The sequence below is a fragment of the Neoarius graeffei genome, chromosome 12 (assembly GCF_027579695.1).
Source record: "Neoarius graeffei isolate fNeoGra1 chromosome 12, fNeoGra1.pri, whole genome shotgun sequence".
NCBI lineage: Eukaryota > Metazoa > Chordata > Actinopteri > Siluriformes > Ariidae > Neoarius > Neoarius graeffei.
The window spans coordinates 62,410,618-62,431,637 of NC_083580.1; the positions used below are offsets into that span (position 1 = coordinate 62,410,618).

The window sequence follows — 21,020 nt, forward strand, 5'->3', positions numbered from 1 at the left end:
TCACATTCTGAAGCAAATTAAATAATCTTATACCGCTAACTTAAACACACAACACAAGTTACATGGATTGATCTAAATGCAGGTAAACAACGTGTGTTTTTGTTATGTAACCAAATGAGAGTCGCATCTTAAGGCCAATTTATGCTGACAACGCAGTCCTCGCAGATGGTGTCTGCATAGCCCCCCCCCTTCGCAGACGCTCTGCGCGCACCTCCCAAAAATTGTGACCACCGCAGAAGCCTCGCAGACAGCGTCGCAGACAAGAGGGCCCTGATTGGTCCACTCTACATCCACTGTACATGCACTTCCGCTTCCCTACTTTCCCAGTTTGGTTTGTTTTCACGACCGCCATTTTTAAAAACACAAGCGAAGATGGAGCAGCACGAAGAGCGGTTGATCGAGGAAGTGAGGAAGTACGTACATCGATACGACTCCAGTTCTAGTCATTATAAGTAACCGGAGGATAAACACTCCACTAACCACACCCACCAACTACTCCTAGCGATTTTGCAACTTCGCGCCCCCTTGCGTTGTGGCGGTGAATAACATCGCGCACGCCTATTACTCCCCGCTCAACGATAAATTACAACTGTCTGCGAAAAGCTGTCTGCGAAAGCCTTCTCGCAAGAGCATGCAGAGGCCCTTACCCGTCCGTGTTCTGGCTTCTTGAAGGCCGATCTTGTGGCCGATTGTTTTGAAACAATCTGACTTTCAGTTCTTCGTTCATTTGCTTCTTCCACATAAGTGTGAGATATTGCTGCTGAGGCAAGCATATCCAGCAGAGAAATCTGATGACTGGTCCACTCATTCTCCATTTTCTCCATACTCATGGATGCAAACGGCGCGCCTTTTGGCGGATGCCGCCTTTTTCACGGCTGTCTGGGGGACTTGTGTGAATCGCGCAGATCCGATGAGTTTTTTTTTTTGGGGGGGGGCCTTGGAGTGTCTGATTATAATTTCATCAAAGTAAATTCTGTATTAAAATTACTAAATAAGCAAATGCCGTTACAGTCCATGAAACATAGGAAGTGTAAGTATGAGAAGAAAACAGTAAATCAGAAAGCTGCGCATGTAAAGCCAATTACGTAACTTGCGCAACTTGGGTTGGACTGATGGAAATCCTTGCGCGTGCAGTGAAGTGCAGCCAGCAGCAGATAATGGCGCTCAGCCAATTGGCTTTACTTGCGCAGCTTTCTGATTTACTGTTTTCTTCTCATACTTATACTTTCTGTTTCATGGACTGTAATGGCATTTGCTTATTTAGTAATTTTAGTACAGAATTTACTTTGATGAAATTATAGACACTCCAACGCGCCCCCCCCCCCCCCCCCCCCCAAAAAAAAAAACCTCATCAGATCTGTGCAATTCACACAAGTCCCCCAGACAGCCGTGAAAAAGGCGGCATCCGCCAAAAGGTGCGCCGTTTGCATCCATGATACTGAGTACTCCGCCATTACTGCTCAGCTCACACTCCGGGAGAACTGGTGCAACTGAACTTAGTTTTCTTTTCCTTTAATTGTTGGTACTGCACCCTCTTTCAATGCGGGCTTATAGCCAACGCTCCTCAACAGATCCGAGGTCTCGTACGAGTCTTAAGTAAAATGTGCAGAGCAGAGGAGAGACCACTTTGTAGGAGCCCAATGTGCCCGTGAACTTCTCGCAAAACGCATCCAAATCTTTGCAGTTTGAACATTCTTAGGCCATGAATGCAACGTAAATCCACCTTCTGTCATGTTGCTGCACCGGCCAGCAACACATCTACGTGGCGTGGAGATAATTTAGCTCAAAATGGAGGATCGGAGTCGCATTTAGTTCTGTGTTTTAGTATAGCGGAAATGGCGATGAGACCGATAGACTTCCTGCTGTGACGTTACGGACGTCAAGGTCATTCACTCAAACCGCTACGTATATGCATCACTTTTATTAAAGTTACTATATTAGATTTATTGTTAACGCTTAAAACTATTCCTGTGCCATTCTTGAAGTCTCAAGACATTTATAAACAAAAAGTGAGGCCATGGCTCTGCGTAGCTCCTTTAACCTCTTCCTCTGCAGCACATGTACCTCCATATATACGCAGTGTGCACTAGCAGGATTGGGTTTTAAATCCGTTCCCAAGATGTAAATAAATGTTACTGCTGGACTGAGGCGAGGCTTTTCAACTCTTTCCAGGCAAGGGCGAGGTCTCCAGGACACAAGGCCACTCACATAGACAGGGAGTCCTGGCCTTCCAGCACGAGTAAGTGTCTCTTTCAAATAAGAAAAGAAGAAAGCACATCACTGATTAAGGAATAAAACACCACAGGGTGTGCTGTTATAGGAAATGAATCAATGGCAATCAAGCTGATTTATTTTCCACTAACAGCACATATAGAGGTGTTTTTTTTTTTTCCTTGTATACCACAGTAATTTACCACCAAAACATTTTATTCATTAAAGAATAACGCATCATGCTTTTTGTAGTTATGTTGTGGAAAATCTGCACCAACAAGTTAGTACCTGTTATCAGTCAGGTTATAGCAGTTATAAATACACTGCAGCCCTGCTGTAATGAACTCTTTTGCCGCTTTTCCACTACCAACGCGGCTGAGTTGGGCTGAGCCGTGCCGTGCTGAGTCGGGCTGAGTCGAGCTGAGTGGGGCTGTTGGAGTTGCATTTCGACTACAACCGCGCTGAACTGTGCTGGCTGGAAGTGGGTGGACACATCGGGTGGAGTTAGCGAAAGTGGGTGGACGTCACGTGATGTCGTTAGGCGGCGCAAACAGTGACATCAGTGAGCTTTTAAGCGGTAGTCTCACGACCCGGATAGTAAACAATAAACATGGAGGACATGGAGTCGTTAGTGTTGCTAGTCTTGGTGCTGTGGCTTGTCGTCACCGACAACGCCAACAGATACTGGCAAGAGTGTATAGATGAGGCAAGGCGCATAAGGCTTCAGAAATTCTCGTAATTCGTAATTCTTCTTCTTCCGGGTTTACGGTGTTTACAGATCCCAGCGTGCTCGGTGGGCGTGTGAGGACACTTTTCCTCACCAATCAGTGCACAGGGGAGTGTCTCCTCACGCCCCTAGCCCCACTCGGCTCGGTTTGGCTCGCTTCAGCCCCACTCCAAAACCGTGCGAGTTTTGGGTGCTAAGCAGGGCTGAAGCGAGCTGAGTCGTGCTGCTTTGAGGTAGTCGAAACGTGAGCCGTGTCGGGCTGAAGCGAGCTGAAAAAGGGTAGTGGAAAAGGGCCATTTTACTATGAACTTTCGCATATAACGAACCAAGTTAGTGTCCCCTGCCTTTAGTGACAACTGGTAGTTATTGCCTGTGAACTTGACTTCCTCTGAAAGGTACAGTGAGTGGACACGTGATGTATATACTGTATGTTTTCACTGTGTTCTGTCAAAATGATGTAAATCGTTCCTCACGTCTCCTGACGTAGACTCAGCCCTAGTGGAAGTCTTTGGCGAGGAGCGCTGATTGCGAGGTCCCGTGCAATCGAAACTCTCAGGCGAGTCACAGACAGGATTCCCTGCTAAGGTATGGAATCAATTTTGTGCCAAAATGTTCATACAATACTTTTGAAATTTCAAACAAAAACGACAAATCAAAATACAAAAAAACAAAAAAAGTCAATTTTATTAGACTGGCAAACAAATTATTCGTGTAATCGTGCAAAATATCAGTCTATTACTCTTCAGAAACCTTTTATTTTTGTTCCGCGTCTTTCTCAGTTTTGTTTGACGTAATTTATTTTGGTTGCGATTCCAGCTTTCTCGTTTGCGCTCCCTGACTTTTTGCTTGCAGTTTTGGCACAAACTTCACGTGTGGGTGGGCTGTCCAGGAATGCATTCCCATTGGCTAACTTGTGTTTGACTGACAGCTACGCTCAGCGATTCCCTACTCGGATTCTGGCGGACTGTTTGAAGAGTGACCGATCCGTTGACGGTAAACAAGGATCGAGTGGACTTCAGTGGCGACTATGATACTGAATTAATTCAAGAAAGTGTAAGTGTGGGACAAATGTGTTGTATGTGTTGCAGTAGTGCACATTATGCAGGTGTTTCGTGGCAAGTCAAATGTTAGCCTTAGCTCCACTACCCAATATAATAGCTGTCTTGCTAACGTTAAACACGCCTGCATAATGTGCACTACTGCAACACATACAACACATTTGTCCCGTACTGACACTTTCTTGAATTAATTCAATATCATAGTCGCCACTGAAGTCCACTCGATCCTTGTTTACCGTCAACGGATCGGTCACTCGTCAAACAGTCCGCCAGAATCCGAGTAGGAAATGGCTGAGCGTAGCTGTCAGTCAAACACAAGTTAGCCAATGGGAATGCATTCCTGGACAGCCCGCCCACACGTGAAGTTTGTGCCAAAACTGCAAGCAAAAAGTCAGGGAGCGCAAACGAGAAAGCTGGAATCGCAACCAAAATAAATTACGTCAAACAAAACTGAGAAAGACGTGGAACAAAAATAAAAGGTTTCTGAAGAGTAATAGACTGATATTTTGCACGATTATACGAATAATTTGTTTGCCAGTCTAAAAAAATTGACTTTTTTTTTGTATTTTGATTTGTCGTTTTTGTTTGATATTTCAAAAGTATTGTATGAACATTTCGGCACAAAACTGATTCCATACTAAGGCTGTGCGCAGTGTGTTAGAGCGAGCATGTAGCCGATGGGAAGTGAATAGCGTGTTGGATTAGCGCAGCGAGTTAGCGCGAGCATGTAGCCGATGGGGAGTGAATAGTGTGTTGGATTAGCGCAGCGTGTTAGAGCGAGCATGTAGCCGATGGGAAGTGAATAGTGTGTTGGATTAGCGCAGCGAGTTAGCGCGAGCATGTAGCCGATGGGGAGTGAATAGTGTGTTGGATTAGCGCAGCGTGTTAGCGCGAGCATGTAGCCTATGGGAAGTGAATAGTGTGTTGGATTAGCGCAGCGTGTTAGCGCGAGCATGTAGCCTATGGGAAGTGAATAGTGTGTTGGATTAGCGCAGCGTGTTAGAGCGAGCATGTAGCCTATGGGAAGTGAATAGTGTGTTGGATTAGCGCAGCGTGTTAGCGCGAGCATGTAGCCGATGGGGAGTGAATAGTGTGTTGGATTAGCGCAGCGTGTTAGCGCGAGCATGTAGCCTATGGGAAGTGAATAGTGTGTTGGATTAGCGCAGCGTGTTAGCGCGAGCATGTAGCCGATGGGGAGTGAATAGTGTCTTGGATTAGCGCAGCGTGTTAGAGCGAGCATGTAGCCGATGGGAAGTGAATAGTGTGTTGGATTAGCGCAGTCTGTTAGCGCGAGCATGTAGCCTATGGGAAGTGAATAGTGTGTTGGATTAGCGCAGCGTGTTAGCGCGAGCATGTAGCCTATGGGAAGTGAATAGCGTGTTGGATTAGCGCAGTGCGTTAGCGCGAGCATGTAGCCTATGGGAAGTGAATAGTGTGTAGGATTAGCGCAGCGTGTTAGAGCGAGCATGTAGCCTATGGGAAGTGAATAGTGTGTTGGATTAGCGCAGCGTGTTAGCGCGAGCATGTAGCCTATGGGAAGTGAATAGTGTGTTGGATTAGCGCAGCGTGTTAGAGCGAGCATGTAGCCTATGGGAAGTGAATAGTGTGTAGGATTAGCGCAGCGTGTTAGAGCGAGCATGTAGCCTATGGGAAGTGAATAGTGTGTAGGATTAGCGCAGCGTGTTAGAGCGAGCATGTAGCCTATGGGAAGTGAATAGTGTGTAGGATTAGCGCAGCGTGTTAGAGCGAGCATGTAGCCTATGGGAAGTGAATAGCGTGTTGGATTAGCGCAGTGCGTTAGCGCGAGCATGTAGCCTATGGGAAGTGAATAGTGTGTAGGATTAGCGCAGCGTGTTAGAGCGAGCATGTAGCCTATGGGAAGTGAATAGTGTGTTGGATTAGCGCAGCGTGTTAGCGCGAGCATGTAGCCTATGGGAAGTGAATAGTGTGTAGGATTAGCGCAGCGTGTTAGAGCGAGCATGTAGCCTATGGGAAGTGAATAGTGTGTTGGATTAGCGCAGCGTGTTAGAGCGAGCATGTAGCCGATGGGAAGTGAATAGTGTGTAGGATTAGCGCAGCGTGTTAGAGCGAGCATGTAGCCGATGGGAAGTGAATAGCGTGTTGGATTAGCGCAGCGTGTTAGAGCGAGCATGTAGCCGATGGGAAGTGAATAGTGTGTTGGATTAGCGCAGTCTGTTAGCGCGAGCATGTAGCCTATGGGAAGTGAATAGTGTGTTGGATTAGCGCAGCGTGTTAGCGCGAGCATGTAGCCTATGGGAAGTGAATAGCGTGTTGGATTAGCGCAGTGCGTTAGCGCGAGCATGTAGCCTATGGGAAGTGAATAGTGTGTAGGATTAGCGCAGCGTGTTAGAGCGAGCATGTAGCCTATGGGAAGTGAATAGTGTGTTGGATTAGCGCAGCGTGTTAGCGCGAGCATGTAGCCTATGGGAAGTGAATAGTGTGTTGGATTAGCGCAGCGTGTTAGAGCGAGCATGTAGCCTATGGGAAGTGAATAGTGTGTTGGATTAGCGCAGCGTGTTAGAGCGAGCATGTAGCCTATGGGAAGTGAATAGTGTGTTGGATTAGCGCAGCGTGTTAGAGCGAGCATGTAGCCGATGGGAAGTGAATAGTGTGTTGGATTAGCGCAGCGTGTTAGAGCGAGCATGTAGCCGATGGGAAGTGAATAGTGTGTTGGATTAGCGCAGCGTGTTAGAGCGAGCATGTAGCCGATGGGAAGTGAATAGTGTGTTGGATTAGCGCAGCGTGTTAGAGCGAGCATGTAGCCGATGGGAAGTGAATAGCGTGTTGGATTAGCGCAGCGTGTTAGCGCGAGCATGTAGCCTATTGGAAGTGAATAGTGTGTTGGATTAGCACTAATCGCATGTTTTGGAACGTTGAAAATGTTGTCTTGGGCCCCTCTGGGGTGTCACCAATCCACGTGCAAAGTATAGAGTACGTGCGGCCAGCCGTGTCAATTTGCGCTGGTGAACAGACGGAGACAGACAGCTTTCCTTTAGTAGGATAGATAGATGAGTCAGAGTCTTAAAAAAAAAAATCACTGAGCCATGCGCTCCTCTTCCCACCAGAGACAAATAATAAGTAATTATGTTATAAGAGCAGTAAGTAATTAACAAAGTTTGGCGGGGGATATAGAAACGGGTTCTGTCTGGTCATGTTTTCGTTTCCAGGTCATATCTTTAAAACTACTGAAGCTATCTTTATGAAACTGTCAACTGGTGCCTTTTGCTATTTTAGATTTTTTTTTAAAAAAGTAGTTTTCTAATTTTTACATAAATAGATTTTGACTTAGTTTCTAAGAGCAATGTTAGTTTCCGGAGCATATATCCAAAACTGTTCATGATACGGATTTGAAACTTGGTATACATGTTTAACAAGGTGATGTAGAAGTGCCTTTTCGTACGAAGAAATTTGAGAGTGTTTAATTTTTCATGATTCCCTGGAAACAATTTCATACTGAGTCTCTCAGGTTAGTCTTAGGGGTAGGTAAAGCTGTGTCTGCTTTGTCCGTGTGCTTTGCTGCAGAAATGGTCCACTCTCACAGCAGCCCTATGCTCAACTCCTCATGCTCAACAAAAGTCCTCTACTTCACAGACCGCTCACTCACACCCTTCATGATCAACATCCCTAAGAGGTGAGTAAATCTGGCACATTAGGCAAGGCAAGTTTATTTATATAGCGCATTTCATACACAGTGGCAGTTCAATGTGCTTTACAGAGGTAAAAGCAAAACAGTAAACAATAGAAAATAAAATTACATAAAATAAAGGGGGAAGAAGAGAGAAAAAAATAAGAAGAATTAAACAATAGTAGAAATACAATAATAAAATGAAGTAAAAGTTCAGTAAAAAACAGCAGAATAAAATAGAATAAAAGTTAAGTAAAGTTTAAAACATGCAGAGACTGTAAAAGTTAAGAAAGTTTAAAACATGTAAAGATGACAATATTAATCATTTAGCAGAAAGCATCTGAGAACAGCTTGGTCTTTAGTCTAGATTTGAAGCTGCCAACAGCAGGATCATTTTTGACGTCCTCTGGGAGTTGGTTCCATAGCTGTACTGCATAGTAGCTAAAAGCTGCTTCACCACACTTTGTTTTAACAAAGATTTTGGATCCTAAAGTCTGCTGGAAACCTCATGTAGGATACGTACGAGCAAAACTGGCAAAGTGCTCGGCAATTCTGTGGAAAACAAAATATATTCTTGATTGTAAATCTTTGCATACTCTATATTACTCATTATTTTTGCCATATCTGACTTATTGTGTCGAAGTCTGGGGAAACACCTACAAAACCACTCTGCAGCCGATATGTACAATACAGAAAAGAGCAATAAGGACAATAAACAAAACAGGATACAGAGATCACACAAACCCACTATTCATAAAATCACACATGTTGAAATTTATGGATCTGGTCAAATTCAGAACAGCACAAATAATGTACAAAGTAAGAAATAATCTATTGCCAAAAAATATACAAGGAATGTTCAGTGAGAGAGAGGGGGGATATAATCTAAGGGGAGACCTAAATTTTAAAAAACCAAAGGTTCGAACAAATATGAAAAGCATGTGCGTATCGAGCTGTGGGGTGACTTTACGGAACAGACTGGAGACAGAAATAAAACAAAGTGCAAATATAAATCTGTTTAAAAAAAGGTACAAAAAAATATTTTTAAACAAGTATATTGCAGAGGAAATATGTTAATGGAGGATGATGAGGGATAAATAGAATAGGGTTGATTGTTATATTAGAACTAGCTTAGTATATGGTATATATTTATTTATGGGGATAGATATCTTCATATTTACAGGGATAAGTATGTAGTAGATATATATATATATTTTTTTTTTTGTAATTATATATTTATATAGATAGTTATGTGTATATGTATATATATGTATATGGATATGGTATGTAGTATATATTTATTTTTGTAATTATATATTTATATGGATAATCATGAAGGGTATATGTGGTATATATTTTTATAAGTGTATTAATGTAGTTTGGATTTCGGGGTAGTTGATTAGGGACAAAATTAGCTCATGTTTTAAGTCGTTCAAATTCTGTAAAGCTGCTTTGCGACAATGTTTATTGTTAAAAGCGCTATACAAATAAACTTGACTTGACTTGACTTGACTAGTTAAAAAGGGGTGGGAAATTAAAAAAAGTATTGTACTTCTTCCCACTCCTTTTTCGAACAATGTGCGGTGTATTGTAATGTATTAGCTCTTTATATTATTTTATTTATTCTTTTTTTGTCACTTTTTTCATTTTCTTTCTTTTGTATGTACAAATAGTTACATACATTTTTATACATGTTCGAAATAAATAAATTCATTCATTCATTCATTCAACAACAGGTTTTACCGGTAAATGTTGCTGCTGCGATCTGGTAGATCTGATTGGGTTAGGCCGCTGCAACATATCAGAGAGGTAATTGGGCCCTGTACCATTTAGAGATTTGTACACCAGCAGCAATGCTTTAAAGTCAATTCTGTAGCTTACTGGAAGCCAGTGAAAAAACATTAAAGAAAAACTCTGGATACTTCTCTGCTGAACACGCAGTTGTGCCCAAAAAGAGCCCTGTGGATGTTTTTCTAATTCCCTCTTCATACCAAGTGGCCATCCCAGGTTAGACCCATATTGATTTGTGTCGGAAAGGGTTAACCTGCGTTGTCTGACTCGGCTTTGTGACTGACCTCTTGAGGTGGGTCGGACTTGAATCAGACAAGGGTCAATTTCAGTGTGAATTGCGCCACCCGGGTCGGGAATATGAGAATAAAAGTATTTCGATTTGTTTGTGCATGCAAACAAACATATGTGCTTTGTTATTTCTTAAGTGGTTAATGGGGTGCTTGATGATGTCACATCAATAAAACATTTACTGGTTAAAGGGGAACTGAAGTCATTTTTAAACTTGCTTTATTTATTAATTAAAGTGTTATTCAATCACGTTTTCGGTTTTAGTAACCTTATATCGTGACTCATATCGGCAACTAATTGCAATTAAATATTATACTTATCGGCCTATTCGGTTTTTAGCCATGTTGAATTTGGTTCGTTTGGTCCACGGCAGGCGTCGCTTATCCGCGCGATCTTCACGAGACTTGTGCGAGACTTTGAACCGTGAAGTGTCAGCCAGGTGTCAGTGCCACCATTTTGAAAACTGTTTTCCAAACGGAACATTGCATAAAAACGAGTTTAGATGACGATTACGGCCTCCTTTTTTCAAACTTTCCTGATTGCTAACAAAACTTCCGGCTCGATCACGTCAGCATTCGAAGGAGGGCGCGCGCATCTCTTGACAACGTTGGTAGATGTTGGTCACTTTGATTTCCGCTGTATGTTTTACTTCTGTCCTACAATGACTCTCACAGGTCTCAGCGAATCTCATTTACAGCCATCGCTTTGACATATGGACTGATGTATTTGTTACGACCCCTTTTTTAAAAGTCTAGGGAAAAGGGAGTAACAAAAGATGATGGTAACAAAGTGAATTTATTTACATAGTGAATTTAAAAAGCGCATACATATGTTATGTTATTTACCAGCTGGGAGGTCCGTATCGTGAAATACCGTGACTGAGGTCTTGAAAGTACTGAGCGAGGCCCTCTGGGCCGAGGTCACGGTATTTCGCCATACGGACCGACCTTAAGCTGGTAAATAATAGTTATTTTTTTCTTTACCAAATTCTAACAGAAAACGAGAGCGCCCGAAAGGGAAAACCGAGCAGAGCCGCCATTTTGAATCCTCATTCACGGCTGTAATGCAAATGGCTTCCTCCTCGGTATACAAGTGCACTTCCATGGCAGGAAAAACACTACATTTTGCAGCCTATTTATACAAAATTGAGTCATTCAGGATTCAGCCATGTTTTTGCTCGGCGTTAGCAACAGTTAGAGGTTTTTAGCTTTCTCCTGAAATGTTTTATTTTATTTCTTCTTCCTCAGGGTAGTAACACTTGCTTTTGCTGTGAAGACTGTTGTTATCGCTATCCATGCTGTAAAATTAATGCTATTCTCCTGAGAAATGCTGGCAAAATTTTATAAGATTTTTGATAATCTTATAAATAAATCTTGTAAAAAAAAAAAAAAGATAAATGTTGACAAAAAATGCTACTATGTTTGTTGTTGGGCGGCATGGTGGTGTAGTGGTTAGCGCTGTCGCCTCACAGCAAAAAGGTCCGGGTTCGATCCCCGTGGCCGGCGAGGGCCTTTCTGTGTGGAGTTTGCATGTTCTCCCCGTGTCCGCGTGGGTTTCCTCCGGGTGCTCCGGTTTCCCCCACAGTCCAAAGACATGCAGGTTAGGTTAACTGGTGACTCTAAATTGAGCGTAGGTGTGAATGTGAGTGTGAATGGTTGTCTGTGTCAGCCCTGTGATGACCTGGCGACTTGTCCAGGGTGTACCCCGCCTTTCGCCCGTAGTCAGCTGGGATAGGCTCCAGCTTGCCTGCGACCCTGTAGAACAGGATAAAGCAGCTAGAGATAATGAGATGAGATGAGATGTTTGTTGTTGTTATGAACGAGCGAGTCGCTAGAGGTCCGTAACTGGGGTTCGTATCGTAGGATACAGACCCGCTAAGCAGCCAATCAGAGCGCAGGATTTGATGGAAACCGCACCGCGAAAAAAATAAATGGAATTATGACATAACCAAGGTCAGAGGGAGGCTGGGAAGTGCCAGTTACACAAACAAACAAAAAGAAACAAAACTACTCTGCCACTTAGGGAAATCAGACTTAACTAACTAACCAACCTAACACAGAAATATAAGGAAACCAAAAACTCCTACCTAACTTAACTACTCTAATCTAAACTAACACAGCTTCAAAGAAATACAACAATGGCACTTACCCACTTACCTAATGTATCTATACAACAGTTAACCTATGTGAGTGCAGTGTACCACCCCACACTTGCCTGGCCTACCCTCGTCACAAGGTTTGAGTCAGAGTTTTCTCCTCACAAAATGCAGAGACAGAGGCAAAGAGAGACTGAGCACAAAGTATAACAACTGGCTTATATAGAGTGGAAGAGGAAAGGTGATTGGTCACAGCAAAGGGAGACTTGATGATTGGAGGGGTGCATGGGAGGGATGAAGTCCTGCACCAATCACTTGTAGGAACTGGCACACCAGTATCTAAATGAATATGAGTAAATATGAACATAGGAAAAAACACAACAATTCGCCAGGGACGTAACACCCTCACCCTTTAAGAACAAACACTAGTTTGTTTACATTAGCGAGTTAAATACGGGACAAGGCATCAGAAAATGTCATTGCTGATGCCTTGTCCCGTATTTAACTTGCTAATGGTTGTGGTTGTACATACGTGACAACAAAACTAATGGGTTATGATTAGTGTATACCGTAACAGGAAGAGGGCTGGATCCAACATACCGTATTTTCCGGACTATAAGTTGCTCCGGAGTTTAAGTCACATCAGCCAAAAAATACATTATGAAGACGAAAAAAACATATATACGTCGCACCGGACTACAAGTCGCACTTTTTTGAAGGGTTATTCTATCCATAGAATCTGTGATTCTATCTGATAAGCGTCGCGTGGTTACTGCGCGACTGCATTGTTTATTTAATAAACGAACAGCTGAGCAGTGATAACGCGCCCTTTGCCCTGTAAGTAGCCTAGTCTGATTATTTTAAATATCTACTACTATCTTTAATACTATCACTATCGTTATTACTAATAGCCTATATTATTATTATAACTAATATTAGTAGCCTATTACTGATGCATTAATCAGTTTGCTTTTAGAATATTTTTACCGGTAGGGCTTATTATCGCCCCATGGCTCTTTCATCTTTGTTATTAAAGCTGTAGTCATCATCGAGGAGTGTCATTCTTCATTTTTGTCGAATTTTATTTCATCAAATCAGAGGCCAAGTAGGCTATAGGTATATCATCTCCAAAGACAGGTACGGTAGTAAAAACAACCGTCTAGTGAAAAAAAAAAAAAAAAACAACCACCGCTCAGAGAAAAAAACAGGCAGAAAGTGCGCCTGCCAGTTAACGTCATCTCATCTCATTATCTCTAGCCGCTTTATCCTTCTACAGGGTCGCAGGCAAGCTGGAGCCTATCCCAGCTGACTACGGGCGAAAGGCGGGGTACACCCTGGACAAGTCGCCAGGTCATCACAGGGCTGACACAGACAACCATTCACACTCACATTCACACCTACGGTCAATTTAGAGTCACCAGTTAACCTAACCTGCATGTCTTTGGACTGTGGGGGAAACCGGAGCACCCGGAGGAAACCCACACGGACACGGGGAGAACATGCAAACTCCACACAGAAAGGCCCTCGCCGGCCCCGGGGCTCGAACCCAGGACCTTCTTGCTGTGAGGCGACAGTGCTAACCACTACACCACCGTGCCGCCCCAGTTAACGTCATATCAGATAAAAACATTAAACGTTATTCAGACCATTAACACCATAACATCAGAGACGAAGAATAAAGTTCATCTTGGAAGGAGAGTTATTTTTAAAAATGCAAAACAAAATCATTTATAATAGCCCAGAGAAAAACTGGCTGAATATGTACCGTAACATCAAGTTATTCAATAGCCTATAGGCCTAAAATCATTACATAACTTATTTAAATAACTATAGGCCTATCATTAATAATAAAACACAGGTCAATCAAGTTTATCAAGCTGACGATTTCACTCCAAATCAGCAAATCCATTGAATTCCTCATCCTCGGTGTCGCTTCTGAACAACTCTGCCAACTCCAGCGGCAGACGAAGCGCCGTTTCCTCTTCTTCTGCGTGGCTGTCGTCAGACTCCGCATCAGCTCCAATTATTCCAGCCTTTGGAAACCCCGACAAGATGGTTTCCGTTGTCACTGAAGCCCATGCTTTGTCAATCCACCCGATGACATCAAGGAAAATTGCATGGCGCATCCTCCCGGTTGCCGTGAAGCTGTGTTCCCCATCAATCATCCACTGCTCCCACAGTTGTCGCAGAACTGCCTTGAAGCTCCGGTTCACCGAGATGTCCAGTGGCTGGAGCACTTTTGTCAAGCCTCCAGGTGAAGCCTCTCGCGGTGAAAACAAAAAAAAACATATATACGTCGCACCGGAGTATAAGTCGCATGGCCAGCCGAACCATGAAAAAAAGTGCGACTTATAGTCTGAAAAATACGGTACACATCAAAATATTGGAGAGCCAGTAAAAGAGCTAAGGCTTCCCGTTCAATGGTGGAATACTTCATTTGATGCTTGTCAAACTTGCGTGAAAAATAGCAGACTGGATGGTCCACTCCATCCAGGTTCTCCTGCAGCAGTACTGCACCAGTACCTACACCACTAGCACCCACCTCCAACTTAAAAGGGTGAGTGAAATCAAGGGCAGGAAGCACAGGAGCATTACAAACAAACTCTTTAGACTTTCAAAAGCACGGTGGCAATCACTCGTCCAGTTAAAAGACTGAGTAGGACTAAGGAGGCTAGTGAGAGGATGAGCTACAGTGGAGAAGTTTTTGCAAAAACTTCTATAATAACCAGCTACGCCTAGGAACCAGCATACACAGAACTGGAATCAGCATCCCTGGAGTGGTAAACTTTCAGCATGTTAATGTGACACACACGGTTCCTACGCCGGCGGTCAGGTGTACTAAAGACAAAACCTGTCTCACTGAGCTTTTCCTGAATGACGTAAGGCCCAGCAAAACAGGCTGATAATGCAGAACCAGGGATGGGGAGCAAAGCTAAAACCTTATCTCCAGGTTTAAGAGAACAAGGCACAGTGGACCGGTCATAATGATACTTCATAGTAGTTTGAGCTTTTGCTAGGAACTCTTTTGCCAAACTACAGGCTCTGTGTAACCTCTCCCTAAACTGACTCACGCAAGTTAACACATTCTGACCAGAGGACCTCGTACTTAGTATTTTGTCCTTCAAAACCTTAAGGGGACCTCGGACAGTGTGTCCAAACACTAATTCGGCAGGACTAAACCCCAAGGACTCCTGCACTGTTTCATGATCTGCAAACAAAACAAAGGGTATCCCCTCATCCCAACTGTTGCCAGTCTCCAAACAGTATTTGCGCAGCATAGATTTTAGAGATTGGTGCCAACGTTCCAGAGCCTCTTGACTTTCTGGATGATAGGCACTAGATGTCACATGATCAACACCCAAGGAATTTAAAACCTGTTTAAAAATCTTGGATTGGAAATTAGTTCCTTGATCAAACTGCACAACTTTTGGTAAGCCAAAGGTAGAAAAGAATGTGGTTAGAGCTCTGATAATTAATTTAGCAGTAATGTTACGGGGGGGGGGGGCGGCATGGTGGTGTAGTGGTTAGCGCTGTCGCCTCACAGCAAGAAGGTCTGGGTTCGAGTCCCATGGCCGGCAAGGGCTTCTCTGTGTGGAGTTTGCATGTTCTCCCCGTGTCCGCGTGGGTTTCCTCCGGGTGCTCCGATTTCCCCCACAGTCCAAAGACATGCAGGTTAGGTTAACTGGTGACTCTAAATTGACCATAGGTGTGAATGTGAGTGTGAATGGTTGTCTGTGTCAGCCCTGTGATGACCTGGCAACTTGTCCAGGGTGTACCCCGCCTTTCGCCCGTAGTCAGCTGGGATAGGCTCCAGCTTGCCTGCGACCCTGTAGAACAGGATAAAGCGGCTAGAGATGATGAGATGAGAAGAGTAATGTTACGAAGGGGAACTGCTTCAGGAAATCGAGTTGCAGCACACATGCATGTCAAGAGGAACTGATTTCCAGACCTAGTTCTGTGCAACGGACCAACACAGTCTATTAAAATATGCTCAAAGGGTTCGCCTACTATTGGAATAGGATGCAAAGGAGCAGGCGGAATGGCTCGGTTTGGTTTCCCGGTAATCTGGCATGTGTAACAACTACGGCAGAATTGGGCAACATCAGATTTTAGAGCAGGCCAAAGGAAGTAACGGAGGATACGGTTATATGTTTTTGTTATGCCAAGATGACCTGACCATGGATTCTCATGAGCTATGGACAGCACCTGATTACGATAAACCGAAGGCACTACAATTTGGTACACACCACCCCAGTCTAGCTTTTCAGTTACTGATGGTGACCATCTCCTCAGTAACAGGCCTTTGTCAAGGAAGTAATCAGCGTTTCTCTCTTTTGCCACACTCTGACTCACCACAGCAGCCGAGCATTTTTCAAGGCTCGGATCAACCTGTTGAGCAGCAATGAGCCTCTCACAAGTGGCAGGTATTAAGAGCCCAGTATTGGGCTTTGCTGTGGAGTCTGCTCTGCCACGTCTCCCCACACCCTGTGAAGACGCAGCAGTACTTACAAGGGACTCCTCACCAGCCAGTTCTGGCATCAGCTGAGATCAGTAACAATATTATATAGCATATTTCAAACACTCATAACTTGCTATAGCAGTGACACAATAGCTATCAGAAATGCATTCCTATATTTACATGGATTAAAGTTTTCCGTCGCTACGACGGATTTCCGTCAACTGGGAGCACTAAAGGTCAATAATGAGAGTGATGCAGATCCGAGGGAAAAAAAGGGGAGGGGTAGGCCCATGGGTCTGACACTGATGTGATTTAGAACTTCACCAAGCTGCTGTGATTGCCTGTTGTTGAACCCTTTCTTGTGCTATGTTTGAGTATATGTAAAGGAATAAAGTTGTTGCGCTAGATAGGCCTCCGCTACTGCCTAGTCCCGGAGAGGCTCGGCGTAGGCCACTGATGAAACTATTTGGCTGTCCTACTACTAGGCAACTAGGTTACTTGTCTACTACTAATACTAGGCCTTTTGTAGTAGTAGTAATAATGATATTTGCCTATTGAAAGGCGATCAGGTGAAAAGTTGAAGCCGCAGCAAGACCTTTGCTATTAAGCGTTTTGTAGGTTAAACAGGCTTCGGCAGACAATGTTCTGGAAAGGCTGGGTTTTTCTTTGATTTGATTAGCCTACGATTTAATCTTTAAACATTATGGTTTCAGCAGTTCGCTGAAACATTGGAGGCTGCAGAGTCGGGCTGCAAGATTTCCCGACACTTGTTTAAGATGCCAAACTTCATAGTAAGGAGAAAATAATTCCACAGTATTTAGTGCCTCGTCAGTCTCAAAAATTAATAGTGAAGGAGCAACGCGAATTAAGTCCCAAAAAAACATCTCGTAGACCTATATTTTACATTTTCAAAAAAGTCCGGAATTGGAAGTCGGTCAGTGGAGTGTAATGAAGTGTCTCATTCACTAAGCACAAAAGGTTGGAAAACAGTGGAGAAAACAGCTATTGCTTAAATAGGCTACTAATGTTTTACATTAGTAATTTAATGTATGTGACAAATAAATTCATTGATTAAATAGATAAAGAAGCCAATACTCCGAAGCTCAAAATTCAGGAAAGTGGCTCTGGTGTCGCAAGTGCACAAGAACAGTTATTTGAAAGTTAACCTGATGAATTTGCGCGTGCGATTTCATGAAGAACCGGGACAATTGGCATTTGGTGAAAATTCACACCTATGACTCATTATATTCGTGTGCGCCCTCTCGCCCACTGTTGCTTCGTTTTCCTGATTTACACGAGTGTCTGAAGATGGAGTTTTCAGAAATCTCCACTCTGCCCCGAGTTTGCGAAAGTAGCTATTTTCAATGACTGAAACCTCCGTATAGGTGTGAATGAGAGGTGCAACCAAATAAATAAATATGCATCTTTTTTATCCGGCTACATGTAGGCTATCACTGCGCAAAGCCTCTAATGTTGAAATGGTAGTAATATTTGTTAAAATAATAGTAGGTTCATTTCCACATTAATCGGTAAAATGGCCCAAGGGATGTGATGGGGGGATGGCCGTTTTATAAGGGGGATGATTTGAGATTTTTATTTCAGAAGGGGGATGCCTCCCCCTACATCCCCCCCCCCCCCCAACTCGAGTACTGCGTATAAGGCCACCTGACATAGGCCCTTCGATTTCCATCACTAGAGCGCGTCAAATTACTTTCGGTTTTGCCAGCATGGACGCACTTCTTTTAAATGAAGGCACAGATGTGTCAGACATCAACAAAACGGTAAAGAATAAGTGGAGATGGGCTTGGCTAAATGAAATGGGCGATAATGGCAAGCCATTTAGTTCATGGTGCAAAAAGATGAAAATGGCAGGTGTGCTTTTGTGTAGTTTGCCATAAAAAAAAAAGTCTATGGAAGCAATGCCAAAAAAATAGATGCCTTTGGCTTCACTGCGAAGAAGCAGAAAAAATGAACTTTCACTTTACTTTTCTTGCAAGTTCTTTCTGTTCCACCCTTTTGAAAGCATGGTTCAAGTTCGACTGCACTTGCACTTTTCTCTTAACCACTGTTGTGCATTACTAAAGTATTGTTGAAATAAATTTGCACTTTGCGCTGAAAACTTGATGTTTCATCATTTATAGCCAGTAATGACAATGGTCAAGTCTTGCCTTAGCTTTAGTCATTGTTAAAATTATGTAAATGTACTATAAGTAGGGGCCGAGGGGATAATGGACAACACGGTGTTTAAAATTTGACGCATCGCTGATGTGGTAGGGGCCAACGACATGGAGCTTTTTTTTTCAGTCAGATTTTTTTTTTTTGCTTTAATCCATGTATTTAATAAAATGAGATAAATAGAATTTTGATAATAAGTTTGCCTTCAGTTCCCCTTTAATTTCTCGAAAGCTGTTTGTATGCACAAACGAATCAAAATACTTTTATTCACATTCTCATCATACGGAGTGCCAACTAAAGCCAGCGCAGAGAAAGCCTCACTCGCGACAGGCACAGAGCCGATACAGCCAAGAGGAAAAGAGTGTGTGAGATCCAGACATAGGGTGTCTGTGTATGTGTGAGAGAGAGAGAGTGATATCCACCCATTTCTAGCCTGTGAGCTAATTGGTATGCATCTCTCCCAGGTTGTGACTCAGGTTCTATCTGAACGGTCATGGCCAGGGGTTAACCTGTGTTGACTCACTTGCTTCAAACTGACAAAAGAAGCGCTGAACGTTGGTCAGATAGCCCCAGTCCGAACCTGGTCTTTGGTATGAAAGCGGTATTAGGCACTCTGTGCTGCCAGTGAGAGCAGAATGGCCTTGAGGGAGTTTAGAACAGCAGTGTAGCTAGGTTGCTCTTGCTGTGGACTATAAGAGGAAACACAGCACAGTGGAGGCAGCAGGGGGCGACCCCCCCCCCCCCCCAAAAAAAAAAAAATTTATGTATTCCCCCCCCCCCCCCCCCCCCCCCCCCAAGTTATGATGGGAGTCCTCTGACTATTTACAAGGAAGAAAAGGAGAGAGTAGTGTGAATAAACAGCCCGCTACACGCCTTTGTTTTCCATTATTAAATCCCACTGTGTCCCTTCATCCCGATGCCCTGCCGGCATCCCTTTGTACTGTAGGTTGGTAGCACCCATTCACACCAAAACCGATGCAGATTAGCCTGGCCCTGACATCACCAATTGCCTCCACTTTCCAGGATTTTCCTTATTCGTCTTACACAGAACTGCAAAACCCATCACTTTTAGTAGACAAGCTGATTTACAGTTAGGTCCATAAATATTTGGACAGAGACAACATTTTTCTAATTTTGGTTCTGTACATAACCACAATTAATTGTGAACAAAACAATTCAGATGCAGTTGAAGTTCAGACTTTCAGCTTTAATTCAGTGGGTAGAACAAAATGATTGCATAAAAATGTGAGGAACTAAAGCATTTTTTTTAAACACAATCCCTTCATTTCAGGGGCTCAAAAGTAATTGGACAAATTAAATAATTGTAAATAAAATGTTCATTTCTAATACTTGGTTGAAAACTCTTTGTTGGCAACGACTGCCTGAAGTCTTGAACTCATGGACATCACCAGACGCTGTGTTTCCTCCTTTTTAATGCTGTGCCAGGCTTTACTGCAGCAGTTTTCAGTTGCTGTTTGTTTTGTGGGCCTTTCTGTCTGAAGTTTAGTCTTTAACAAGTGAAATGCATGCTCAATTGGGTTGAGATCAGGTGACTGATTTGGCCATTCAAGAATATTCCACTTCTTTGCTTTAATAAACTCCTGGGTTGCTTTGGCTTTATGTTTTGGGTCATTGTCCATCTGTATTATGAAACGCCGACCAATCAGTTTGGCTGCATTTGGCTGGATTTGAACACACAGTATGTCTCTGAATACCTCAGAATTCATCCGGCTGCTTCTGTCCTGTGTCACATCATCAATAAACACTAGTGACCCAGTGCCACTGGCGGCCATGCATGCCCAAGCCATCACACTGCCTCCGCCGTGTTTTACAGATGATGTGGTATGCTTTGGATCATGAGCTGTACCACGCCTTCACCATACTTTTTTTTTCTTTCCATCATTCTGGTAGAGGTTGATCTTGGTTTCATCTGTCCAAAGAATGTTCTTCCAGAACTGTGCTGGCTTTTTTAGATGTTTTTTTAGCAAAGTCCAATCTAGCCTTTTTATTCTTGAGGCTTATGAGTGGCTTGCACCATGCAGTGAACCCTCTGTATTTACTTTCATGCAGTCTTCTCTTTATGATAGATTTGGATATTGATACGCCTACCTCCTGGAGAGTGTTGTTCACTTGGTTGGCTGTTGTGAAGGGGTTTTTCTTCACCATGGAAATTATTCTGCGATCATCCACCACTGTTGTCTTCTGTGGGTGTCCAGGTCTTTTTGCATTGATGAGTTTACCAGTGCTTTCTTTCTTTCTCAGGATGTACCAAACTGTAGATTTTGCCACTCCTAATATTGTAGCAATTTCTCGGATGGGTTTTTTTCTGTTTTTGCAGCTTAAGGATGGCTTGTTTCACCTGCATGGAGAGCTCCTTTGACCGCATGTTTTCTTCACACCAAAATCTTCCAAATGCAAGCACCACACCTCAAATCAACTCCAGGCCTTTTATCTGCTTAATTGAGAATGGCGTAACGAAGGAATTGCCCACACCTGCCCATGAAATAGCCTTTGAGTCAATTGTCCAATTACTTTTGGTCCCTTTAAAAACAGGGTGGCACATGTTAAGG

The 21,020-nt window shown here is 43.3% G+C and overlaps 1 protein-coding gene across 2 annotated transcripts in view; it reads left to right on the forward strand.

The window, feature by feature from the left end:
* Positions 1 to 21,020, forward strand: part of dixdc1b (DIX domain containing 1b) — a 157,978-nt gene that overhangs the window by 126,025 nt on the left and 10,933 nt on the right. For both annotated transcript variants that reach the window (XM_060936160.1, XM_060936159.1), the window contains exons 17-18: positions 2,173 to 2,239; positions 7,540 to 7,648. In XM_060936160.1, coding sequence (XP_060792143.1) covers positions 2,173 to 2,239; positions 7,540 to 7,648 — 176 coding nt within the window. The remainder of the gene's footprint in view (positions 1 to 2,172; positions 2,240 to 7,539; positions 7,649 to 21,020) is intronic.